The sequence below is a fragment of the Mixophyes fleayi genome, chromosome 9 (assembly GCF_038048845.1).
Source record: "Mixophyes fleayi isolate aMixFle1 chromosome 9, aMixFle1.hap1, whole genome shotgun sequence".
Taxonomy (NCBI): Eukaryota; Metazoa; Chordata; class Amphibia; order Anura; family Limnodynastidae; genus Mixophyes; species Mixophyes fleayi.
This window is the reverse complement of record NC_134410.1, coordinates 124271897-124299600: the sequence shown is the minus strand read 5'-3', so window position 1 is coordinate 124299600 and position 27704 is coordinate 124271897. Positions and strand designations below refer to the sequence as shown.

At 44.1% G+C, this 27704-nt stretch overlaps 3 protein-coding genes across 5 annotated transcripts; 2 read left to right on the top strand and 1 right to left on the bottom strand.

Moving 5' to 3' along the window:
* Positions 1–10: 10 nt before the first annotated feature.
* On the bottom strand, positions 11–3373 carry LOC142101221 (ER membrane protein complex subunit 3-like). The gene is made up of 8 exons (XM_075185524.1): positions 3174–3373; positions 2544–2601; positions 1692–1785; positions 1107–1211; positions 949–1030; positions 796–875; positions 400–482; positions 11–313 (listed from the first exon to the last, which is right to left on the bottom strand). Exons 1-8 carry the CDS (start codon positions 3326–3328, stop codon positions 212–214), a joined length of 759 nt encoding a protein of 252 aa, XP_075041625.1. The 5' UTR covers positions 3329–3373; the 3' UTR covers positions 11–211.
* Positions 3374–3392: 19 nt separating this feature from the next.
* On the top strand, positions 3393–10606 carry UXT (ubiquitously expressed prefoldin like chaperone). Its single transcript, XM_075185525.1, has 6 exons — positions 3393–3550; positions 5937–6018; positions 6442–6509; positions 7900–8007; positions 8770–8833; positions 10353–10606. Exons 1-6 carry the CDS (start codon positions 3489–3491, stop codon positions 10398–10400), a joined length of 432 nt encoding a protein of 143 aa, XP_075041626.1. The 5' UTR covers positions 3393–3488; the 3' UTR covers positions 10401–10606.
* A 3253-nt stretch (positions 10607–13859) lies between these two features.
* Positions 13860–25826, top strand: ELK1 (ETS transcription factor ELK1). 3 transcript variants are annotated; one of them, XM_075185520.1, is made up of 7 exons: positions 13860–14533; positions 14709–14837; positions 15139–15347; positions 17934–18365; positions 19896–20297; positions 22141–22242; positions 23139–25826. In XM_075185520.1, the coding sequence occupies exons 2-7, from the start codon at positions 14825–14827 to the stop codon at positions 23235–23237; spliced, it is 1257 nt and encodes a 418-aa protein (XP_075041621.1). In that variant the 5' UTR covers positions 13860–14533; positions 14709–14824; the 3' UTR covers positions 23238–25826. The 3 variants fall into 3 exon arrangements, with proteins under 3 accessions (XP_075041621.1, XP_075041620.1, XP_075041622.1); XM_075185519.1 differs by having other exon boundaries at positions 14709–15347; XM_075185521.1 differs by lacking the exon at positions 14709–14837 and having other exon boundaries at positions 14465–14527.
* Positions 25827–27704: the final 1878 nt, after the last annotated feature.

The window sequence follows — 27704 nt, the reverse complement described above, 5'->3', positions numbered from 1 at the left end:
AGACTCATACTTGTTTTCATACTGGCTCAATTTTTGTATTTTAGGTACAATAGCCTTGTATATCAAAAGAGTAAGACATTGAACATATATAATGTGTAGCTAATGCTTGTGACGGTCGCTGTGATAAGACTCAGTTTTATGTTTTCCACGCATCAGTCTAAGAAAAATCCCCTGTAGCATATGTCGGTGTCTCTTCCGGCCCAGGCTGGGATCATCGATTAAAGTCCAGACTCAGGTCCTTGGATATCAGATCTTCCTCTACGTTCTCCAGCGCCCACTGATGTTCTGTAATCTCCATGGCTTCCCATTCCGCCTAGAGAGAGCAGAGGTCAGATACCAAAACAGATTGGCGTGATAGGCTAAGCAACCATCATCCTCTGTATTTTGTTAGATACTCACTTTAAAAGCTTTATTGGTGTCAGGCGGCACAGACATGGCGGCTCCCGTCATTTGATCCTGCATGATACGGCTTTGATCAGCAGCTGTAAGACAGAATCGTAGAGCCGGCTCCGTTAGAACCTAAACTTCAACTGAACCCATCCCAGAAGACTACTTTACTTTCCCTCGAATGTTAGGGCTACAGCTCTGACAACATCGTCAAAGGAGAAAAATCCCGTCTCAACTGTGTTGACAACCGCCAAGTAGTTGCCCACCAAGGAGAAGAGACCAAGGTTCAGGAGGCCCAACAGACCCCAAGTAAGTAATCATCTGGGATAAGGTTTAACTTATGATATTCCAGCCGAAACACTGTTTTGGGATCAGTCATCCTTATAACAGCCCCTGTTCCCTACTCACCATTGTCCTGTCCCAAAATGAGGGTGTACATACTGCGCAGACCAAACACATTGAGAAAATACCAGGAGGCCGAACTGACCCTACAAGAAAATCACAGGTCAGACATTGTTGAGTCACGTTGGACGGATATCAAGTAAAAAGTATTTGCCTCACCAGGATGCATCCAGAGACACCAGCTCAATCCCACGCTGTAACATAGGCTTGAATCGTAGAGTCAGGGGGAACGGAACCTTGGCTAGAATGACAATGTGACATATTACCAACGCCCAACTTCACACCGTATCCAAAGGGACTCCACAAGTGACACTTACTTGTAAGAAAGCCAGAAAAAGCCCAGTTGATCCAACCCCCAATGACGATCATAGGTAGGACATTGGTGAGGTTACCCTTCATCATTTCCGTGACCATGGTTGGGTCTGGGGAGTGGAGAAACAGTCCGATGTAACTTTGTTATAAGCTTAGAGAACACAAAAACTGCAAGTTTTGCTTAGAAAAGATTTAGCCACATACAGGGCCCACAATAGCTTCATTTTCTCAGTTGGCTCAATCATTCTCCCAGAGATATGGTCAATTCAAAATATAGCTGTACGATTTCTAGCTGCAAGCTTTGGACAGAAGTATGTTGAATTAATATCTCAACTACGCACTAAATTTCCGTCATCCTCTATTGGGGTTATAAAGAGGCGTAGGTGTCTGTTATTTGTGCCAGGGCCTAAGGTTAAAACATAGCCCACTCTCTGTGTCCCCCTACCGCTGTAGGGGAAATGCAGTCTATTTTTTTGTCTTGCACGTTTGTTAAAAAGGATCATGAAACATTGTAATAGTGAACATTCACAAGGAAAGCTTGGCACCATTTATTTTACAATTTACATTGAGAACTGGGGGTGCATAATTACCAGTCATTGGGTTCCGTTGTATGACTTTCCTTTTGGTTTTCTTAAAGAACCCAGTCTCTGCATCATTGAAATAGAACTTCCTCATGAGGAAAGACTGTGGGTAGAATTGGAGAGAGCTGTTTACCTCTACATAAGTCACACACCGGCTGCGGGGCGTAGATTGCAGTAACACACAGACATTCATATGTCATGAGGTTTCTAAAGTACTCAACGCAAACTCCATAGCTGTGCTAAAATAAACCATATATAAAATCACCACTTACCATATACAGATTACCAAATATTAATGTAGGGAAATCTGGGTCCTGACAAACACTAGTAACAACTGCATGTCAAACATGTTATATACTAAACACAACACCAGTGGGTACCCTCCCTTAGTGTCTGTCAGATTTCTTCCCATTAGACAACTGCTAATACTTAAATACAAAGTGGTCTATGCAAAGGGCTACTAATTACATTGACAAATACATAAAGTTGGCCACAATCATAATATTTTCCACAAATTTCCGAACGATGGACACGATTTCTATACGATTAGATCAATATATAATTGAGTCACGTTACGAATGTATCTCCCTCACCAGTCATTTGTAAAGCTATCTTTTGTCAAAGAATGAACAATCGCTTCACTCGCATAATCTAGATGGACATACGCAATATAGGACAGGTGTAAGATAACTGAGCTTTAATGGCATGTTTACGGCGCGCACACTTTAAAAGTCACAACTTTCCACCCTGCGCAGTTTGCAATTGGGTCTTGGCAATGTATAATCTGATATAACATAGGAATTGTTCTTCCCTGTCTTATTCACCCAACAATATGGAATTAGAACACTTGTTCATACAGACCTGCCGTGGGATGTATTTCCCATTTTCCCTGAGAATCCGGCTCCGAATAAGCACCTGACTGAGAGAAGGACAAGAGTCACAATAGGGTGAGGAGAGGATCACAAGGGACAGCAGGAACAGGGGTAAACTCAGACAGCCACAGTGTCAGGGTGGTATAACTGCTGGAGTCAGATGTGAGGGCAGCAAGGGGAAGCCTGGTGATGTGCATACAGCTGGGAAAACACACATCATCATTGGTGACCATGATAGGAGCCACATGGCTGCAAATGACAGCAACAGCGCAGAGACCCATCACAGGGGAAACAAATAAATCAGGGGGCACATGGACTTAGGGGAGGGGGCATGTGGAGCTAGAGGGCACATGTAGCTTGGGGGTGAGGGGCAGATACAACCCAGGAGAGGGGGCACATGTAGCTGGGGGGGGCACATGTAGCTGGGGGTACATATATAACCCAGGGGGGGCACATGTAGCTGGGGGTACATATATAACCCAGGGGGGGCACATGTAGCTGGGGGTACATATATAACCCAGGGGGGGGCACATGTAGCTGGGGGTACATATATAACCCAGGGAGGGGGGGTACATATACATCCCAGGGGGGTACATGGACCCGGGGGGGGGGGGGTCACCTGTCGCTCAGGGGCTCCAGCTCGGTCTTCTTGTCCCCCTGCAGCAGGCGGGTTACATGGTGCCTCAGGAGGCCGCTGAGGAAGGTGATGAAGACGATGGGTAAAACTACCCAGAGCCGGATACTGGAGTCCAGCAGTAACTCGGGGGTCGCCATCTTGCCGTGACGTCAGCCCGGAAGCTGAGACGTGACCTCGAGGACAGCTTCTGCCAGGGACAATCATGGCGGTCGGGGCTTCATACGTCATCGTCTCTCACGTGACCCAGACACAACTCCATGACGTCAGAGCCTCTGGGAAGCGGCCCGGGCTCCTGTCATGGAGGAGAAGGTGCTGAGATACGAGGCGTTCGTGACAGACACCCTGCAGAGAGACCTGAGGTGTGCGTCACGTCATATCCCCTCATAGCACCTGTACATGGGCCCTTCACCTATAGGGCCACATGTCTGATCTCTCCCTTCACCTATAGGGCCACATGTCTGATCTCTCCCTTCACCTATAGGGCCACACGTGATCTCTCTCTTCACCTATAGGGCCACACGTGATCTCTCCCTTCACCTATAGGGCCACATGTCTGATCTCTCCCTTCACCTATAGGGCCACATGTCTGATCTCTCCCTTCACCTATAGGGCCACATGTCTGATCTCTCCCTTCACCTATAGGGCCACACGTGATCTCTCTCTTCACCTATAGGGCCACATGTCTGATCTCTCCCTTCACCTATAGGGCCACACGTGATCTCTCTCTTCACCTATAGGGCCACACGTGATCTCTCCCTTCACCTATAGGGCCACATGTCTGATCTCTCCCTTCACCTATAGGGCCACATGTCTGATCTCTCCCTTCACCTATAGGGCCACATGTCTGATCTCTCCCTTCACCTATAGGGCCACACGTGATCTCTCTCTTCACCTATAGGGCCACACGTGATCTCTCCCTTCACCTATAGGGCCACATGTCTGATCTCTCCCTTCACCTATAGGGCCACATGTCTGATCTCTCCCTTCACCTATAGGGCCACATGTCTGATCTCTCCCTTCACCTATAGGGCCACACGTGATCTCTCTCTTCACCTATAGGGCCACATGTCTGATCTTTCCCTTCACCTATAGGGTCACATGTCTGATCTCTCCCTTCACCTATAGGACCTCATGTGACCTCTCCCTTCCCCCTATAGGGCCACCCGTGACCTCTCCCTTCCCTCTATAGGGCCACCCGTGACCTCTCCCTTCCCCCTTTAGGGCCACACGTGACCTCTCTCTTCCCCCTATAGGGCCACACATGACCTCTCCCTTCCCCCTATAGGACCTCATGTGACCTCTCCCTTCCCCCTATAGGGCCACACGTGACCTCTCTCTTCCCCCTATAGGACCTCATGTGACCTCTCCCTTCCCCCTATAGGGCCACCCGTGACCTCTCCCTTCCCCCTATAGGGCCACACGTGACCTCTCTCTTCCCCCATAGGGCCACACGTGACCTCTCCCTGCTCCTATAGGGCCACACGTGACCTCTCTCTTCACCCATAGGGCCACACGTGACCTCTCCCTTCACCTAAAGGGCCACTCGTCATCTCTCTTCCACCTATAAGGCCACACGTGAGATCTCTCTTCCACCTATAGGGTCACCCATCTAATCTATCCCTTCCCCCTATAGGACCATATGTGACATCTCTCTTCCACCTATAGGGCCACACGTGATCTCTTCCCCCTATAGGGCCACATGTGACCTCTCCCTTCCACCTATAGGACCACACGTGACCTCTCCCTTCACCTGCAGGGCCACACGTGATCTCTCTCTTCCACCTATAGGACCACACGTGACCTCTCCCTTCAACCTATAGGCCCACACATGACCTCTCCCTTCCACCTATAGGACCACATCTGATCTCTCTCTTCCCCATGTAGGCCATGTCTGATCTCTGCATATAGACCCACAAAGCTAATATTCTCTCACTTCCATGTAGGACGTGTTTCTCTCTCTTTCCACATGTAAAAAATGTACATGTAATGATCCTCCATCTCTCCTACATACAGACCGGACGTCTGATCTCCATCTCTCCCGTACCCATGACTGCACACTGCTATCTACATATAATATCTCTTCCATGCATAGGAGACTTTAATCTCTTTACAGAGTTAACTGTATAAAGTGCAATACTTTGCTGTCTTTGTGCAACAGTGTTTTCACCATACGTCTGTACAGCGGTATTGTGCAATTAACCTAAAAACAGGGACCATAATACCCAAATAAAAATTACTATCCTGTCTCCGAGATGTAAGAATAGTAATTTATGTAGTATTTATAGTCCACAGCCCTTGCTCCCTTACCCCTATTAGAGTTCACCTAACACCTATACACATTGGATGCAGCCATTTTGAATCAAGATTCATGCCCGTGACTTGTTTCCAGTGAATTGATGACAAAATGGCTTCCTCCATTTTATCAGGAACTATCTAAGCCACCACCTTGTTGCTCCCCTTTATTTGTCTTAAAGCGTACTTGTAACCTGGATCAATATTACTGGTAATGCTAATACAGCCTTTCAATTCACTTGGAACTAGTGACATCATTGCAGCATTAGGCATTTCCTGTCACATGACTACTCCCTAGTGAATTCATAAGCTGAATATTGGTTCGGTTCCCAAAATGGCCGCTTACACTGTGTGTAGGCGACAGGTCCACGTTAATGATTCCTGTGTGCTTATTTGTGGATATAGAGAAAATGAATACTGCTACAAATTATTAACAAATCATTATTTTTACAGGAAAGTATTGGAGAACCGCGATAGCGTATATGAAAAAATCAGCCAGTATCTTCAGTTGAAGACTGTCATTGAAAGACTACAGGTATACACTACTTAAGAGTATGTTGACGGTTACCATTTATCATTATCATTGGGACATTACTGAGTACCTCGTGCCTCAATGATGTCAATGGTTCCAAGTAAATGACTAGGCTAAATTCTTATGAATGTACTCCTCTGCGGCAGGTTAGGAGGTAGAGGCTTCTCTAATACAGCACACGCAGAGTGATTGACAGTTTTCCAGATTTGCTTTTTGATAATTCATCTGTAGATTGGTGGCTTTAGATTCAGGGGGAGGAGCCAGTGATCTCATAGGTGCTTAAATGACTGCAGTCCCAGCTTTTTGACCTTTTACCAATTGTCTTACATTTTAAAATGATCACATTTAGGGGATTACCTGGTTGTATATATTAAATTAATTATGAGTAGAGTTTATCAAGCATAATGTTCTTCTTTTTTTCTGCAGGAGTTGGAGTGTGGGCCCCTCCAAACACAGGTTGATTTAGGCTGCAATTTCTACGTAAATGCTGAGGTGTGAGTGACCGGTCTCCCTTTGTATCCATTCTCCCCCCCCCCCTCCCTAAAACACACATTGACGTACCTTTCACCTACAGAAAATATAGATTTTTCATTCTTGCATCTTTACTAGTCTGATTCATATACATCTATCGCTTCTCTCCTCAGTAGATACAGACATAGTTTATATATCACCTCAAATTGTCTTCTACATGAAAGTTTTTCTGTTCACTTCTTAAAAGATATCAGGGGAAAATGTATCAGACCTTCTTAAAAGGAAAAGCGGACATGTTGCCTGTAACAACCAATCAGACTCTAGCTATCACTTTCTAGTATATTATAAGAATTGAAAGCTAGATTCTGATTGGCTGCTACGGGCAATATCTCCCCTTTTCCATTTTCGAAGGTTTGATAAATCTACTCTTCAATCTTATTCTAGTCCTCTGAAACATAGACAGATCTTGTCACATAGTCACAAAATATGGAGACCAGAAGAGACACGGGCACATCTTGTAACACCCTATCTTGACGACGCACACATATTGTGACACCATCTCTCAGTTTTGTACATAAACCGCTATCCCTTGACTAAAGATACAGACACATTGTGCTATGACCTCTCTCAGTCTTCTACGTGGATCTCTGTCTCCATCTTACTCCACCATCGCTCGCTGTCTTCTACACAGATCTTCCTCTCCTCACTCCTAGATAGACAACACCTCTCGTACAGAGACTTCCATCTTGTATCTCCTGACCAGAGACTCCTAGATAGACAACACATCTCACACAGAGACTTCCATCTTATATCTCCTCACCAGAGACTTCTACATAGACAACACCTCTCGTACAGAGACTTCCTTCTTATATCTCCTCACCAGAGACTCCTAGATAGACAACACCTCTCGCACTGAGACTTCCTTCTTATATCTCCTCACCAGAGACTCCTAGATAGACAACACCTCTCGTACAGAGACTTCTATCTTATATCTCCTCACCAGAGACTCCTAGTTAGACAACACCTCTCGTACAGAGACTTCTGTCTTATATCTCCTCACCAGAGACTCCTAGAGAGACAACACCTCTCACACAGAGACTTCTGTCTTATATCTCCTCACCAGAGACTCCTAGATAGACAACACCTCTCGTACAGAGACTTCTATCTTATATCTCCTCACCAGAGACTCCTAGTTAGACAACACCTCTCGTACAGAGACTTCTGTCTTATATCTCCTCACCAGAGACTCCTAGAGAGACAACACCTCTCACACAGAGACTTCTGTCTTATATCTCCTCACCAGAGACTCCTAGATAGACAACACCTCTCGTACAGAGACTTCTGTCTTAGGATAGACTCATTCTGTGACCATTTCTCCCATTTTTGTAAATTGTCTATTTTATTCCTCTACAGCCCTAACTCCTCTAAGATATTTCTGGCTTTGGGATTCGGGTTTTTTGCTGAACTAACACTGGATGAAGCCCTGAAGTTTATTGAAAAGAAAAGCAAAATGTTGACACAGTAAGAACACTATACTGAACAGAAGACCCCCTATGTCTCGATGTGTCTTATTGTATACACTGTCAGTGATCCCTCTTGTGTCTACACTGTGTCCTTTGTGTCTGCCTTTCTATTTAATGGACTTACTCTGTCAGGAACTGCCTTTATCAGCTACTCACTGTGGAGGCAGCCATTTTGTAGGGTGAACCATTGCCCAACCTATCCCTTCACTAGGAATTAGTGGAATTATAGAAGTACTTAGAACACAGGTCCTTGTCAATTCACTAACGAGTCATGAGATCACTGAGGCAAATTAAGTTCCTTGTGAATGAGGATAGTCGTCATTCTTTTGAGTATTGCTTAAGCCAAGAAAATGGCCGGTGTCACTGCAACAAAATGGCCGCTGCACGGTGCTAAATCAGCGCTCCCAGATTCACGCCAAGAGATTTCATATTGCAAAATAGGATTATCCAAATGAGATTGGAGGATATATACGAAAAATGGTGTCAAGGCAAAAGGTTTTGTTGCTCACAGCAACCAATCGGCTTCTAACAATAATTGTTCTCGTTCAGATTAGGAAATGACCACTAACATCTGGTTGCCATGGGCAACGCTACCTTTTTTTGCCTTAGCAGCGGTTTTCATCAGTCCCGTTCTGCGTTCCTGAGCACGTTCCAATCCGGTCCCGAATCTAGGCACGAAATGTTGCTTACATGATTATTACCGTCATAACTGAATCCGTATCAAGTAAGACTATCCATCTGTAACACTTGTTTTTTTCAGAATCAGTGAAAATTTGACCAAAGATGCTGCAAATATCAAGGCTCATATCAGGCTGGTTTTGGAGGTGAGAGACGAACCAGTGGGTTATAGGCTCAATGTTCAGTAATATAGTGTAATTGCACAAATTTAGGGTAACCCACATAAAGGTAAATCTATGTAATAATATGGACAATGTACTGTGACTCATACCAGCCAATCAGATTCTGCCTGTCATTTTTAGTCCAGTTTAGAAGATAAAAGCAGTCACCTGGTTGGTTTCCATACGTAACAGCCCATTTGTTTACTAAGCACTGTGTTATTCTCTACGCTCAATAGTCCACAGACGACGCATCTGAATTCCCATAAACAATACTGAGCTCATTCAGCAAGTGGTCGTTGATTGGGTCACCAAGCTTTGGCGTATAATTCTGCAAGCTACAGGAGCCAATCAGATATTAGCTTTAAGCCATCACTATATTGATCAAAGCCGATCTCTCGTAAGGTGATTGAATTTGATTGACGAGGTTTCGTTTTATTATTGGGTTTGAAATGCAATAAAATATATCAAAATTAGCCCTAAAATACAATTTATATATAATAAGCTACTAATAATATTTAAATATATACATTATATAATTTATATATTGTCAAGGTAGGTGAGTGTGTGTGACTGTTATAAGTAGCTTCTAGCTATCATTTCCGATAAATTGGGGCAGCACGGTGGCTCAGTGGTTAGCACTTCTTCCTCACAGCGCTGGGGTCATGAATTCAATTCCCTCAACTGTGTGACGTTTATATGTTCTCCCCAAGTTTGCGTGGGTTTCCTCTGGGTGCTCCGGTTTCCTCCCCACAATCCAAAAACATACTAGTAGGTTAATTGGCTGCTATCAAATTGACCTTAGACTCTCTCGATCTGTCTGTGTGTGTGTATGTTAGGGAATTTAGACTGTAAGCTCCAATGGGGCAGGGACTGATGTGAATGAGTTCTCTGTACAGCGCTGCGGAATCAGTGGCGCTATATAAATAACGGATGATGATATAATGTACTAGATAAATGATAGTTAGAATCTGATTGGTTGCTATGGGCAACACCTCCACTTTTACTTTTTCGAAGGTTTGATCAATTTACCCCTGAGATTCAAAATAGCTGTAATCACGAGAACACGTCTCCAACATCTCAGTGTCTGAATAAATCTCCATTGTACTGTAACTGGAAAGTGCATTAATACTGTCAGTCTTTTCTATGGCCACTATTCATTAATGTGGATTGTGTGCAGTATTGTACTTTATATAATCATTTCAGAAATACAATGGCATCCTATAAATCAGTAAATTGGTCAATTCAGCCGTTCTGACCACCAAAACACCGTAGTCCGCCCTCTACTGGAAATATAGACTTATCTTAAGTCTCACTGTAAAGGTCTGTTCATACATACATTAAGAACACATCTATTTTTAGCCGTGTCGGGGATGAAGTCCTCGCAGCGAGAGCTGAGGTGTGATTATTTTGTGCCCGATTCCATATTTGGTAGCCGGATCTAGAATTGGGGACTGCTCCTGGTTGCACAAGAGGTAACGATTGAAGGGTTTTTGAATTGTTCCAGGGTCTTCGAGAACTACAGAGTCTGCCCAATGAGCCAATACAGCAGTGAGAACGGGCCAGAAGAGTCGTCGCCGACCGCCCCACAGCGCAAGATGTCCGGAACGCAGAGACAACGCTGGAAGACGAGGAGCGTGTGTGCGAGTGTATGAGCACACGCGTGTAGCGTGTTTACAGTGCGGGCACAGGTCAAGTCCGTGTGTTTGGACTGGCTTTGTAACCCTGTGATACCGGTTAATAAAGTAATCACAAAACTTATCAAGCTGAGTGTCCATTACGGTAGATGGAAAAAGAATCTCTGCACAGGTTTGGTACGGAAGAGGTTAAATATTACTGTACGAGATTCCAGCAGGAGAAGGGTTAACACTGTGTATGGATGCCGTCTGATGTCGCTGTAGTGCTTTGCGCTGGAGACTGGCTCTAGCAGGTAGAGTTAGGTGCATATGTGCCGCATAGCGTGTGAATATACATTGTTACACACCAAAAACGTCTATAATCATCTCATTATTTATAATTTAATCCTTTCAAACGTCATGTTTGCCAGTAACACCCAGGAGATTGTGGTTTATAAATAACTTAAAGATGTGGCATCGTTGAACAATGGCCGTCCATCGCAGCCCAGGGGCAAAGCAGGGGAAGGGGGAGATTGGGTGTTTTTCATTGTTTGGAAATTCAATAATTACACACAGCTTTCAAACTGACGGGGAGAACTTAGCGTAGATGTTGCCTCCGTGCAGTGGGTGTAGAGATGTTGAGCATACGATGGATTCAAGAGGTAGCCAGTGACATCACTACTGGACACTGCAAAGTGATTCTGTGATGTCACTGGTGGATAGCCAATGGTTCGTCTCGTAAGGCCTGGGGCAGGTGTATGCATAAGTTAATATACAGCCGGGCCTTTTTATAGGCCCGTTAGGAGGTGGGGCGGCTCTCTGCTTGGGGGGGGGGGGGGTCTGTTATGCCTTGAGAAGAGTCAGCTGCTGGTGTTTGGGTGTCATTAAACGGATAGGTTCATTAACGTCCCCTATATTTGCACACAAAAACTCAGTTTTCACTGTTTCATTGTTGGGATTACTCTGCTTTTCATAAAACGCAGACATTAAAACTTATTTACTATCATTGCATTTTGATGGGATTTTTACCGAAACACAGCGACCAATCAGCAATCGGCTTTTATCTGTCTTGTGCAATTGACAATATGAAAGCAAGTGTCCCATTGGCTGCTTTTAGTTTAGTGCAGATTTTGCACCAAAATGCTTTGTTAGCAAAAGAGCTCTAGTGGGTCTAATTTAATTGCAGGTAGGTGCAATTGTTTGAGAAAAAGGTGAGCATTTCCCCTCCTCCCAAAAAAAAAGAGAGGACAATAAAATTCACTTTAGTAGACTAATACATAAAAATAAACTTATTACTGAACATTGGTCTGGTTATAGAGGTGCAAACCACCCCTGGACATGAAGGGGTTAAAAGCAAAAAATGCTGCCACAACATTAAGAGGAAATTCAGCATAATAGAAGAGTGGCACCTAGTGGTCACAGTGTCTCATAGCACTTGTGTGGGGCATCAGAACGTCTCAGAGATGGGAGTACCTGTGTTTAAAGCACTTTTTTTTTTTTTTTTCCTGCAAATTTTCCCTTTGAGTCAACATAGCTTGTCAGAAAGTGATCTGACGAAGGAAGGAGTTGCTAAAATCTGTCTAAGCGATGTTCTTCCGTAATCTGCCAAGAAGGGGTTAACTGAATTTAACAGGAGAGGCGTCCAATGCTGTTTTAAACCCAGGTTGAGCGTGGCTCTGCTCGGATTATGGTCAAGCGATCGCTCTGCAGGGCTCTGGTAAGACAAGGGTTAAAGGACGGTCTTCAGTTCTCTGCTAAAATAGGGATGGAGATGGGTTAGGCGTAGAGGAGGGGTTAAGTCATGCTCTTCTGGGCTCAGACAGGTTAACTAACGCTATGCAAGGAAGTATCTCTAAAGGGTTTAAGGGGTGCAGTGTTGTTAGTCTTGCGAGCGATTGGATAATTGATGCCATGTGGTGATGAAGCAGAGAGAGGGTTAAACGGTGCAGGACTCTGGCAAAGGGAAGGGGGCAACCGGCGCCGTGCACCGCTGTGGCAGGAGAAAGGGGTTTACCTGATGCTATGCTGGACTGGCAGAAGAAAGTGTTAAGTGTACAGGGTGCTGGCAGTGAGGGGGTTAAGAGGTGTCGTCATATTGAATAGTGCCAGGAGATGTGGATAAAAGGCTGCAGCGTTCTGGCACCAAAGAGGTTAAAGTGACTGAATTGAAATCTGCTCGGAGAAGGGGGGCTAAGTCATTTTTTGGGCCATGAGCACTAAAGAGTTAAAGGCTGCGTAAAAGCGTTAATCCCTGCTAGTGGGTCTACTGGCAGCGCTGTATCCCTGATGGTTACCATGACGACGAGGCCTTGTCGCTGCCTGCGACGAGGGGGGGCCTTGCTTAGAGTCACCTCCACCCAAACAACCCTCATTGTAATGCTGAATGTGACACCCACCCACGAGAGCTGGGCCCCCACCTCCCTGCCACCTAAATATAGCGGACGGCAGTATTTTATTTTTATTTTATTTTTTTATCAAACTCTGTGCCAAACCTCCAGTATTCCCACAGAGACTGCTGAGCCTGCACTATGTATCTCATATGTGGCCTTGTTATTATAACCTGCCCTAGGCTGACCAGGATTTCACAGTCATTAAATTCAATATCCAAAGTGAGACTGATAGTTACTGACTTATCCAGGGTGCACTGTTGTGTGCATGCACTCCACTGTTTTCCAGTCCGACACCCTCTTAATTTAAATAAATACACCTATATAATGGCAATGGCCTTCCAGTTTGTGTGCATATTGTGATAAATATTATTGCTTGGGAATATTATATTGGTCAAAGTCCTAGGTGTCAACAGGGAAGGTCCCTTGTCTTCTTTTTAATATATACAATTGTATTTTAATTTAAATGTATTTAATTTTTGTTTATAATATAATTGATATTGTTTATATGATACTTATTATTATTATTACCATTTATTTATATATGATACTTATTTGTGTATCATTGTTTATATCAGGCCTGTCCAACCTGCGGCCCTCCAGATGTTGTGAAACTACAAGTCCTAGCATGCCCTTCCAGCTATAAACAGGTTGTCTACTGGCAAAGCATGCTGGGGCTTGTAGTTTCACAACACCTGCAGGGCCCGCAGGTTGGACAGGCCTGGTTTATATGTTCCGTGGTGCAGTCATTTTGATACACTTAGTTTTAAGTGTTTCCTCTCCGTTTAGGCACAACTGAGAAAGATGGAAGTTTTTTTTTCCCTAACAAATAAAATTACTATGAATAGGAGTTGAACTTGATAAAATGCACGTGTTTTTTTTGGGGGGGGTTTTGTTTTCCACAAACCTAAATGCTGGAAGAAAGTCTTGGGTCCCCTTTCTGCAAGTTCTTGCTACCTCCCTTATAATGCATATAGCAATATGCAGCTATGTTATCTCACATGAGGTCTGTCATGAATTCCTTGTTGCCAGCTAGTTATTAATGATTAAATGCAGTGAACTATGGAGGTTATGGGGAATGCTGGGAGCAATAAGACAGCCTTGTAGGGCGACCTCAGGCTTGTCCGACCCGCCGGTGGTCTGTTTTGCAGAGGTTGAGGCAGTTAGCAGTACAGCTGCTGTGGATATTTCCAATCCCATCCATGTAGGCTTGTTTCCTATTTATGTAGGGCCCTGTGTCTTATCTCTCCTCCCATGTTACCTCCTCTCTCCTCCCTTCCACACTGCTTCTCCTTCTCTCTGACGTGAAACTAGGATTCTCTCCCGTGTCTGCTGCTAGGAGGAGGAGGAGGAGAGAGTAGAGGCAGACGGTGGAGCAAAAACCCACAAGGAGGAAGCAGAGGGCAGGCGGATCGAAGAGATGGAGAGACGAGGGAGACCATAAGGAGAATAGATCACTGCTTTATCCATAAGGCCAAGAGGAAGCATTCAGCCATTCTCTAGCTCCCTCTCTCTCCCTCTCTCTCCCTCTCTCTCTCTCCATTCTGCTCAGGACAATGCTCCAGGCTGTTTTCTCCGCAGCCTTAGGGTCGCAGGGACTGATCGCGACTCCACGACCCTCCAGGAGCGAAGCCGGACAGATAGTTATCGACAGAAGGGAAGCCTGAGACTGCAGACAGGTAAGAGTGGAAACGCGAGCGCACACACACACACACACAAAATAAAAATAGAGAAAATGTGGTGGATCTTGGAAGGGTGGCGGGGAGGGAGCAAAAAAGCATGTTGTGCTGTCAATTCATTCGCTGCTTTATCCTGTCCCCTGTTCCTCCCACTCTGTGGCTGCTCTGTCATGCAGTGTAGCTTCTTCTCAGCAACCATCTACTTGTAAAAACAACCATGAGCGCGGGGGAGAGCGAGCAGGAGAGTAGAGGAGTGGGGGAGAGTACTGAGCGGTGACAGGGGAAACATGGAGCGTAATGAAAGAGTCAGGTGAGCTTAAGACGTGTTGGCCGCTGTGCAGTCGATTTTCACAACGATCCAGCTTCTCGTGCTCTACGTCTCTTCTGTGTCCTTCCACCACTGCCGGTCTCCTCTGTTTTCATCTGTTGCCCTTGTTTATATATTTTTTTTCTTTCGATCCTTCACTCTGTCTCCATGTGCTCGCTTACATGTTTTCTCTGGCGTGAGAGTCATTCTCCTCCTCTCCTCCCTTCGTCCGTCTTCTGTTCTCTCTTCGCACTCTTTCCCATATGCCTCTCCAACGGCCTCACGGTCTTACTCCATCTCGCAGAGATGGACCCTTCTGGGACCCTCTGGCAGTTTCTTTTGCAGTTGCTGGAGGAGCAGAGTCACCGGCATCTCATCTCCTGGACGTCCAACGACGGGGAATTTAAGCTCCTGGATGCAGAGGAGGTCGCCCGGCTGTGGGGCCTACGGAAAAACAAAACCAACATGAACTACGACAAGCTGAGTCGAGCGCTGCGATATTACTACGACAAGGTGAGTCGGATTCTGCCGCTCACGCTGGTGTGCTCAATATTTGGTACCCCCATGGGGCCTCTGAAGTGCCCTCAGTGCTAGGCTGCTCGTTGCTGTTTGTTCATTGTGTAGTTTGTGGCTGTTTTTCTCTACCCCCCTGTAGTACGGCACTGTGGACCCTTTCTTGTCCCTTACAAATAATAATAATTATGTTAGCCAGACCACATGAGAAAAACTTCTGAGCTTTTGCTAAGAGCATGTAAGTGGGGCTTTGAGATATGAGTGTGACCCGGTGAGTAGAGCGCTACTATGTTACGACGATAAGTTGAGGTGACCTATATGATATTAGTACAGCTAGGTGAGCTGAACTTTAAAACATTACTTTAATAAGCTGAGCGCTGGGATATTAACAGAACCAGGCAATTTGAGCTCTTAGATATTAGTGTAACAAGGTGAGCTGATGCCTGAAATATTATTATAACCAGGTGATCTGAGATATTAAGATAGCCAGGTAAGGTGAGATCTAACCAGGTGATCCAAGCTTTGAGATAATAATGTCATCAGGTGATCCAAGCTCTGAGATATTAGTGTAACCAGGTGATCCAAGCTCTAAGATATTAATGTAACCAGGTGATCCAAGCTCTGAGATATTACTGAAAACAGGTGATCCAAGCTCTGAGATATTAATGTAACCAGGTGATCCAAGCTCTGAGATATTAATGTAACCAGGTGATCCAAGCTCTGAGATATTAGTGTAACCAGGTGATCCAAGCTCTGAGATATTAATGTAACCAGGTGATCCAAGCTCTGAGATATTAGTGTAACCAGGTGATCCAAGCTCTGAGATATTAGTGTAACCAGGTGATCCAAGCTCTGAGATATTAGTGAAAACAGGTGATCCAAGCTCTGAGATATTAGTGTAACCAGGTGATCCAAGCTCCGAGATATTAATGTAACAGGTGATCCAATAACACCACCATCTCCTCTGTCACCCAACTTCGCTGCCTGGGTGTCACCCTCGACTCCTCTCTCTCTTTTGCCCCCCACATTCATTCCCTTGCCCAAGCCTGTCGCTTCAAACTTCGCAACATCGCCCGCATCCGTCTTTTTCTCTCTCAGGATGCCGCCAAAACTATCATCCATGCACTCATCATCTCCCGCCTCGATTATTGTAACCTCCTCCCCACTGGCCTCCCCCACTCCCGTCTCTCCCCCCTCCGCTCTATACTCAATGAGGCCGCAAGACTCATCTTCCTCTCACGCCGCTCCTCCTCTGTCTCCCCTCTCTGCCTTGCCTTACACTTTCTCCCCTTCCCCTACAGAATCCTTTTCAAACTCCTCACCACCACTTACAAGGGTCTCTCCAACTCTACTGCTCCTTATATCTCTAACCTCCTCTCCATTCACACTCCCGCCCGCTCCCTGCGCTCGGCAACGACCGCCGCCTCTCCTCCACTCTTATCACCTCTTCCCACTCCAGAATCCAAGACTTTTCCCGTGCAGCCCCCCTTCTCTGGAACCACCTCCCTCGTTACATCCGTCTCTCTCCTACTCTGTGCTCCTTCAAACGTGCACTCAAAACTCACCTCTTCCTCAAAGCCTACCAACCATCTACTTAACCCCCATCTCCTCCCTTCAGCTTGTCCTCCCTTCTTTCCTCTTGCCTCAACTGGCTCCTCTTGTGCCTGGTCTGTTTACCCTCCCTTAGGATGTAAGCTCGTATGAGCAGGGCCCCCTCCCCTCCTGTCTCCATACCTGTTCTTCCACTCTGTCTTTACTGCATATGACTGGCCGGAGTTTCTGAAGTATTGGTACTTTTTGTTTATTGTTCTGTATGGTTTCACCCTGTATAGTCTACTGTTAGTACTGTGTGCGGCGCTGCGGATACCTTGTGGCGCCTAACAAATAAATGATAATAATAATCCAAGCTCTGAGATATAAGTGTAAACGAGTGATACGGGCTTTGAGATAATAATATAACCAGGTAACCTGAGGGCTAATATATTAATATATTAGTATAACCAAATGATCTGAGCCCTAAGATATTAGTTTAACCAGGTGAGCTAAGGTCTGAGGCATTAGTATAACATTATGAGAAAAGAAAAACAAGGTGAGCTGCGTTCAGAGATCCATCCAAGAAATATTAGTGTAACCAGGTGATCTAAACCCTGAGATATCCGTATTAGCAGGTGATCCAAGCTCTTAAATATTAATGTAACCAGGTGAGCCTAGCTCTGGGATATTAATGTAACCAGTTGATCCAAGCACTGGGATATTAATGTAACCAGGTGATCCAAGCACTGGGATATTAATGTAACCAGGTGATCCATGCTCTTAAATATTAATGTAACCAGGTGAGCCTAGCTCTGGGATATTAATGTAACCAGGTGATCCAAGCACTGGGATATTAATGTAACTAGGGGATCAGAACCCTGAGATATCTCTAGGTAAATGATAGTCCTAATAAAGATAGCACATACAAGTAGAGTTGATGGGGTTGTGGACCTAATGTCATGTCCTAATTAGTTGCTTATGTAATCACCTGTATCTGTAAAGAAAATACCTGCATCTCTGCACATGGTCATTGAATTTTTATTTATGTTTCAGAACATTATCAAGAAAGTCAGTGGGCAAAAGTTTGTGTACAAATTTGTGTGCTATCCGGATCCCGGCAGCTGTGAAGCCCCGAAGGAAAACGGCAAATGCAGCGAGACTGTGACTGAACTCCCCCAGCCCCCCAAATCTGGAGATAACTCCCCATATGTCCCGAAGCTGGTGAGGAGCAGCCCCAAAACCAGCCGCAACGAATACATGCGCTCGGGCCTCTACTCCACCTTCACCATCCAATCGCTGCAGTCTCCGCACACGGCGCAGCCCAAGACCAACAAGCTGGAAGTCTTGCCTTTGGCTGAAGCTCCTCCTCTCCAAGAGGAGAAGGGTCAAAGCATCGACATTCAGTCGTACGAAGCTGCAGAGCAGAGTGACGGAGATCTGTCTGTAGAAGTTAACATCCAAAGCTCCAAAGAACTACAGCTACATGTAACTTCTATGTCTGCAGACTCCCGGGGGCGGGGGGAGGGGGTCTATATAATAATTTTTAAATATTTTTATAATAATTATTTTAATAACATTCATAAATATATGTGCAAAAGTTTATCAAAGCAAATAAGGCAACTTGCAATTTAAGTTTGGTAAAAGTATATAAACAATACACACATATTATTATCAATGTTTATATAGCACCACCAATTAAGCAGCGTTGTACAGAGAATCTTTGTCATGCACATCAGTCCCTGCCACAATGCAGCTTACAGTCCAAATTCCCTAACACACACCCTAGTGTTTATTTTGTCAGCAGCCAATGAACCTATCAGTATGTTTTTTTGGAGCGCGGAATCCAAACACGGGAAGAACATACAAACTCCACATAGATAAAGCCAGAAATTCAGCTATAAAGCTGATCAATATTTGAGATAAAACTCCTTAAAGAGAACCAGTTAGACATGTGACTATGACTTAATATAATGAAGGCAGCCATTTTGTTGGGTGAACCAATATTCACTACAAAGCAGGGACATGGCTGAGCGGGGTCAGATAATTTTCATGAGGCACATTAGTTAGGTGAGGAGTTTCTATTAGTAAAACTTTTAGTTAGGTTAGAGTGCATGTTATATTAAAATATCTGGTAAAGTGAAATTAGCCTTTAAGTAGCTATTATAGGCCTCTTGTAGTTATTGTTTTTAGTGTCTACCTAAAATATGGGCTACAGATCCAGAAGTGAGCCTAACACATGGAAATTAATTGTAAAAATCGTTCAAAGAAAAATTGCAAATCTATTTAAGACCACAATATAACATTGGGCAGCACGGTGGCTCAGTGGTTAGCACTTCTGGCTCACAGCACTGGGGTCATGAGTTTGATTCCCGACCATGGTCTTATCTGTGTGGAGTTTGTATGTTCTCCCTGTGTTTGCGTGGGTTTCCTCCGGGTGCTCCGGTTTCCTCCCACACTCCAAAAACATACTGGTAGGTTAATTGGCTGCTATTAAATTGCCCTTAGTCTCTCTCGGTCTGTGTGTGTTAGCAAATTTAGACTGTAAGCTCCAATGGGGCAGGGACTGATGTGAGTGAGTTCTCTGTACAGGAGTTAGTGGCCAGGGGCAAACGCAGGATTTGTAGAGGGGGGTTTCCACACCACGCCACCATTGGGCGTGACCAGCATGCATGGGGGGCGTGGCTATAATTTTAGACAGTACTTGGCTGCTCTCCAACTCTTCCTATCCCCATAATATACATGGGCAATGCTGCGTAGACTATTGTTAGGTGCATGCAGCTCTCCCTTTTCAAGCAGAGCCGTGTGAAGTGGGGGCAGGGTCCAGCCACCTCAATTATACAGTGCCCCAGGCTTTGAGGGGGATTTCCAGGCACTAGGAAACCCCCCTCAGTTTGCCTATGGTGGCGCTATATAAATAACTGACGATGGCTCCTGTGGCAACTGTTTCAGGCAGCAAGTTTTTGGTAGAGCACAGTGAAATAATTATTCATGATCAAATCTTCTTTTCCTACTTAGGTGACAGTTGATCCGCCAACTCCCGACATTAAAGTTGAGGACCCTCTCGAAGACGCGGACAGCGATGTTGAAGACCTCTCCGAGCCCCAGGTCTTTCTTGCTTCTCTCCCCGAGTTGAAGACTCTGACCTCCGACCAACCGCTCGCCCAAGAGATTTTGGTCGTCATCAACTCTCCGGAGAAGGACGACGTAAAGATGAAGACCGAGCCCCATGAAGGGGAGAAGAAAGAGGACATATCTTCTCCAGTCACATCTCCCGAGGGACAGCCTGTGAAAGGGAAGAAGCCAAAGGACTTAGAACTTCCGTTCTCCTCTGTGATGGGACACGAGAAGATGAACGTGACGGTTAACTCCTTACTGGCTCCTGGAAGTGCGTCTTCTGTCATCACTTCTCATTCACTGGTAAGTGAGGAACGAGGTGGAACAGGTTTTGCTGTTAAAATAAGCCTTTGGCCATTGAGCAGTGAATTGTCCAAGTTGCCTTCAGACAGTAGATGAAAGCATTTTGTATCCAGAAGAAGGCAACCTATAAATTCACTAAGATCTAGCGACATCCCTGATTCATGTTGTGTTGTTTATTGTGATAATTTGCAATGTGTTGCTACGGCCTAATAGAGGGTCCTTGTTGTGCTAGCTGTTGTCACAAGCTCTGCTTTGGTGGTGTACCGTAACAGACCTCGGGGAACTGCCAGGTCGGGTTTAGGGCTGAACCCATTACACAGTATTTTGAAAAAAATGTTTAACTAATGAAAGACCATCCAATTAATTTTTTTTCAGTGATATTAGCCCTTAAATCCATTGTGTAAGCTCAGCCTCATTGGGAGCTGTACTGCGTGCCTCCTGAAATTTGAAATTAGGGAATTGAGTCACCTAAAAGAGGGCGTGAAGAACTAGGCTGCCCGCAACCACCATTTCCTCCCCTAAGAAAACACCTGCAGCTAGTTTTCCTTGGCATTACAGGAAAAAAAAAACTGTTGGGGAGGCGGGACAGTCCCCTAGATTAAATTGGGACAGATATATGGTTATAATGAGCTCTTTCAGAATGGGTGGTGCTGTTTCTTATATACAGAGAGGAAAGGAAAAGTTGACAATGATGGAAAAGCCAATACAGTCTACCCTCCTCTACAAAATGTCAAAAATATGTTTTCTGGGTTTAGTTTCTAAATAATTTGTGCACAGTATCCCGACACTTTTGAGCACTGAGTATATGTAGGACAAAACGCATCCGGAAAAATTGTACTATTGTATTTGTATTTGTTGAGTGAGACGCAAAATACTTCCAGCTCCAAAAAAACGTTGTATTTGCGTCATGATGTACGTCCGGAGTACGAGTGTTTCTCCCCATGGTTGCGTAGAGCTGTAAATGCTAAAGTCACATTACCCTATATGTACACAATGTAATAATCTAATAAAGCTTTCATATAAAATCTAAGTAACTACAAACATCTCCTCAATTGTTGTCCGCTTTAAAAATAAAACGGGAATCTTCTTCCCTGCTGTAGACCAAATGGAGATGTCAGTTAAGTAACGTGAATAGTCGTCCCCCACTTCATGTAATATAGCCATTATAAGAAATGAGCCTGTGCTCGGTATATCCAATATTATATATGGTACCAGCTGCGTGGCAATATAAATGCCCTATATGTATACAAAACAAAAAGACAGTTGTTGTCAGTGCTTGTACTTAGCACTGCGTATCTTTGTGTATGTAGCAAAATGAAAAGCATTAGGCATTGGTTCAAATTTTGATCAAAACATTTAAGCCTGCATCCCATCGTCAAGAGTACCAAGGATAGTATAGCCACAAAGCTAAGGATTTAAATACTATCAACTGAAGGAGTCAATGCTCTCCAACTCTTCCTATCCTCATAATATACATGGGCAATGCTGCGTGCACTACTGTTAGGTTTCAATCAGAGCCGTGTGAAGCAGGGGCAGGGTCCAGCCACCTCAATTATACAGTGCCCCAGACTTGGAGGGGGGTTTCCAGGTACTAGGAACCCCCTCGGTTTGCCTATGCCTATCTACACCATCGTGTTGTCCTTATTATTGCCCAGATGCGTATTTTCATTCACTTACAAGGGACCAATCATGGCAGGATGGCACAGTGCATGTCTCATTTAGCCTTGGTACTTTTGGATTCCTGCATTACAACAATGCATTTTCCTTTTTGATCTGATAGATTTGTGATATCCGTGTTGTAAATGTCTCCAAAAGTCTATTAATTATGTCTTTGTTTTCTCAGACTCCTCTGCTGCTCACCCCAAGTTCACTTCCGCCTTCTATTCATTTCTGGAGCACACTCAGTCCGATAGCCCCCCGAAGTCCAGCAAAGTTGTCCTTCCAGGTAAGATTTGCATACAGTTTCTGCGGAGATGGAACAACCTGTAGCCAATCAGGTCATCAGCGTTCTCAGAGCAGCACATGGGTCTTTCAGGAAATGGGAATGCAGATCTCATGAGAGGAAGTGACCGGTCTACTACTGTAATTGTATGTGAGGACAGGGCTGCATGTGACAGGGGCAGTGACATGATGTGATGAGGGGAATGGAGGCAGCAGGAAGCCACAGACTGAGAGTTATATAGTGGAAGGAGCAGGGTCCCCCAGCAGCACAGAGTATATCAGGAGATGAGTGATGTGTTCGTGAGGACAGGGCTGCATGTGACAGGGGCAGTGACCTGATGTGAGGAGGGGAATGGAGGCAGTAGGAAGCCACAGACTGAGAGTTATATAGAGGAAGGAGCAGGGTCTCCCAGCAGCACAGAGTATATCAGGAGATGAGTGATGTGTTAGTGAGGACAGGGCTGCATGTGACAGGGGCAGTGACATGATGTGAGGAGGGGAATGGAGGCAGCAGGGGGAGCTACAGACTGATTGTTATATAGAGACATGTTGTTGAATTCACACTGATGCAGGAATATTGTGGTGTAAAATACACCTGTATATGACACAAAGTTTATTCATCCAACTTGTTTTTATTTGGGTCACCTGACACACAGACTAAAGATACCTACTTAAAAGGATGATTTAATGAAATATTGCTTGTTTTAAAAACAACATATGTCTTACTTGGCTCCGTTTACAGTGTAATGTATATCACTGTTGTCACCGTTTGGAAATGATTCTAAACAGTATTATAATTAACATATATCTATGTAGCGCCAGCATACGCCATAGCGCTTTACAAAGGATGGGTTTGGATTGACGTTCCACTGTTTAGTTTATACGTTTGTTTAATTCCAGTTCCCAACAAACGGAAGCAACCAGATCCATGTTCCGACTCTGAGTGTTGATGGACTCTCCACCCCTGTTGTCCTCTCGCCTGGACCTCAGAAGCCATAGAGAAGCCCGTAGAGCTGTTACCTCTTAAACTTCCCATCGGGACACAATATTTTATCTCTTAACGACCCATGAGAATTTCCTTGGGATCTAAGATAGCTTTCAGTCTGCGTCGTCTGTTGAGCGAGATGTGTGTTTTTGTGTCGTAACACCTATGTAGCCACAGCCTACGTGGGACGGTTCCCTGGCTGTAAGCAGGATGGACCCACCTTGGGTCTCCGCGTTCGGATCTAAGTCCAGCACACAAGCTCATTCCGGAGAAGTTGAACCTCCGCTTCTTTAACTCGTCGATTGGAGGCAAGTTGACGTCACTCGCCACTTATACGAGGGATGCCACGAGTCCGTAGAGGTCCGTCATGTACGGCGGAGAGCTTTAACGAGACTGTGGAGCTCGGTCGTGTCGAGGATTAGATATGGAGGAGGAAGCCTTGGAGGTCAAGAAATTGAATGTCATTTTTTCGAGACAAGCGGTCACTTGGCTTTCGGAGGAGAATTTTTTTTTTCTATCATATTTTATGGTCAAAGAAATGTCCAACTAACCCCCAATTTCATCAACTGTGTCACACAAAGTCATATCACACTGGATATTTTTACTTGTGTGGAAGACATTTTTGCAAATAATAATTAATTTATTGATATGAATTTGTCGTCTCCTTGGAGCCTCCATTTTTGCTACATTCTCTGAAGTATTTACCTTTTACATCTTGCTTTCAGCGGAGATAACGATTATTTATTTATTTTTTTGTTAAATGTGAAGTTGAAGAAAAAAAAAAACTGGCTATGAAATAATTAGATTTGGCTACGTTCACATTTGCATATATGGGGGTGGGGTTTGTTGCTATGTCGGTGCCATTCGTTTTATAGATGATGAATCCAATTGAAACCAAATAGAAAGACTTTTCAAAAACAGGCAGGATGGAAAAATTTTAAAGCTGTTTTGAAGAATTTGAGAAATTTTTAACCTGGCTATGAGGGACTGACATGGTTGTGAAATACAAAATGGCTGACAGGCTGGATCAAAGATGGCCGCCACTTGACTGAAACGAAAAAAAAACAACTTCTGCCCATTTGATGAGAGATCAGAGAATGTTTATTTGCAGTTAAATGCAAGAAGCTGACACATATTTAAAGGAAGGTATGTCGGCTTCATCCTGAATACATGGAAATTTCCATACAGCACTTAGCGCAGGTAATCTGCTAAGGTATTCTTATATATTATTGCAAAACAGCTGCAAACACCACAGCTCTCTCCTTGATGGAGTGTGAAAATCTTTATTATAATGTTACAGAGAGTCTTGAACACGGAGTCTCTCACACATTTAGCAATCTGTCACCTCACCTCCTTTTTCAGCCACTTTCAACATAAAAAAAAAGAGACTAAAATTAGACTTTGTGTTGCCACCCTATTTTTTTTTTTTTTGGGAGGGGGGGTGGTTAATCGTCTTGCTTCTTTCTTTAATTGTCTAAAAATGTTTAATTGTCAACCCCACTCCCGTCCTTGTTGATTAAGTGGATGGCAGATGAATTTATAAAATTGCTTTATTCTAAACTAGAACACGATTGGTCCACTTGTGAGTCAGGATACCAAAGGGAACCTACTTTTGGGGGGGGCTCCTGATTATTAAGCATATTTGGGGTTTCCACTTAAATACAGGCTGAGCAGCACTGGCGTAGAAAGGGACCTTTAGATATTCAATATAAGCTGAAACAAATGCAATGGATTTAATTATAGCTTTTCTTGTTGGGTAGAAAGTAGGTTCTATCCCCTCTTCACCCCCATGTCCCAGTTCCCCGTTATGTGCCACTTGTCATTACGTCTCTACTTTTCTTTCGCTCTCTTTAGCCATATATATATATATATATATATATATATATATATATTGTTTTCCATTCCTTCAGTTTCTCCATTGTTTCCTATTATCGCTTTATTCCTCTTTTGTGTACGTGATAATTCACCTCTATCCCTCCTCTACATCCACCTTTACAGGCGTAAATTCACTTATATTATAAGTACTATATGATAAATATTGTCTTAATACTCTTCAGTTAAACATAGTATCGCTATATTCAGCAATTTAAGCTTAAGCAGTAAGAAAAGTTCATTTTGGTAAACTGCTGTCCTGCCACGTTCTGTCCCTCACGTTTTGTTGCCAGAGACAGCTGCCTTAGTTGGCTTCATTATAGCCCCACCCATGAGGAGTAAACAGCTCTCTCCTATCTAAGCCCCTCCCTCTTTTCTGTCACATCCTATCTACATGTATCTCATTTTAAATCATAAAATATTCAGTACATCATTTTTGTACAATCCCACAACAAGAAGCCTCGGGAAAACAAACTGATAATACACCACAATGCCAGAGTTAATTTTTAGTACTAATTTATGAGCCTATTTTAGAAAGGGGGCGGGACACCTTACACACCCATTTTATCTGGCTCTGACATCAATGATTGATCCTAATTTTCTTTCTTCTTTTTTACACTATTGTCTATTACTTGTCTTGTATACCTTCTGCCTTAAATGTAGCATCATTTTAATTTTGAAATTCTCTCATCCATTGTCAGATTTACTCATACAGCATACTACCCTTCAGATTCTCTCACAATAACCCCTTCAGATTCTTTCATCTTCCATCCTTCCTTTAAGATTCTCTCATTCATCATCCTTCCCTTCAAATTCTCTCATCCATCATCTTTGCCTTCAGATTCGCTCATTTTTTATTCTTCTCTTCTCACTGTTCTCAAATTCTGTCATCCATCTTGCTTGCTTTCAGATTCAGTTGTCAATCAGATTTCAGATTCTCTCATCCATCAGCCTTCTCTTCAGATTCCCTCGTCCATCGTCCTTCCCTTCAGATTCCTTCATTCCTTATCCTTCTCTTCAGATTCTCTCATCTATCGTCCTTCCCTTCAGATTCTCTCATCTATCGTCCTTCCCTTCAGATTCTGTCATCCATCATCCTTCTCTTCAGAGTCTTTTATCCATCGTCCTTCCCTTCAGATTCTCTCATCCTTCGTCCTTCTCTTCAGATTCTCTCATCCATTGTCCTTCTCTTCAGATTCTCTCATTCATCGTCCTTCTCTTCAGACTCTCTCATTCATCGTCCTTCTCTTCAGACTCTCTCATTCATCGTCCTTCTCTTCAGATTCTCTTATCCATCGACTTCCATTCAGATTCTCTCATCCTTCGTCCTTCCCTTCAGATTCTCTCATCCATCGTCCCTCCCTTCACATTCTTTCATTCCTCATCCTTCCCTTTGGATTCTCTCATCCATTGTCTTTTCCTTCAGATTCTCTCATCCATCATCCTTTCGTTCATATTCTCTAATCCATCGTCCTTCCCTTCTCTTATCCATCGTCCTTATCTTCAGATTCTCTCATCCATCGTCCTTCCCTTCAGATTCTCTCATCCATCGTCCCTCCCTTCAGATTCTCTTATCCATCGTCCTTTACTTCAGATTCTCTTATCCATCGTCCTTCCCTTCAGATTCTCTCGTTCATCGTCCTTCCATTCAGATTCTCTCATCCATCATCCTTCTCTTCAGATTCTCTCATCCATCATCCTTCTCTTCAGATTCTCTCATCCATCATCCTTCCATTCAGATTCTCTCATCCATCGTCCTTCCCTTCAGATTCTCTCATCCATCGTCCTTCCCTTCAGATTCTCTCATCCATCGTCCTTCCCTTCAGATTCTCTTATCCATCGTCCTTCTCTTCAGATTCTCTCATTCATCGTCCTTCTCTTCAGATTCTCTCATCCATCGTCCCTCCCTTCAGATTTCCTTGTCCATCATCCTTCCCTTCAGATTCTCTCGTTCATCGTCCTTCCATTCAGATTCTCTCATCCATCATCCTTCTCTTCAGATTCTCTCATCCATCATCCTTCCATTCAGATTCTCTCATCCATCGTCCTTCCCTTCAGATTCTCTCATCCATCGTCCTTCCCTTCAGATTCTCTCATCCATCGTCCTTCCCTTCAGATTCTCTTATCCATCGTCCTTCTCTTCAGATTCTCTCATTCATCGTCCTTCTCTTCAGATTCTCTCATCCATCGTCCTTCCCTTCAGATTTCCTTGTCCATCATCCTTCCCTTCAGATTCTCTTATCCATCATCCTTCTCTTCAGATTCTCTCATCCATCATCCTTCCCTTCAGATTTCCTTGTCCATCATCCTTCCCTTCAGATTCTCTCATTCATCTTCCTTCCATTCAGATTCTCTCATCCATCCTCCTTCTCTTCAGATTCTCTTATCCATCGTCCTTCCCTTCAGATTCTCTAATCCATCGTCCTTCCATTCAGATTCTCTCGTCCATCATCCTTCCCTTCAGAGTCTGCTCCCTTTTCTTGCATCCATCTGACTTTCCTTCAGTCTTGCCAACCCTTGACAACAATAACAATGTTATAAAAATGTCCTCGCCACCAGCATTTCACTGACACTTTATGTTATATTATAAACATTGGAGCAACTAGGGA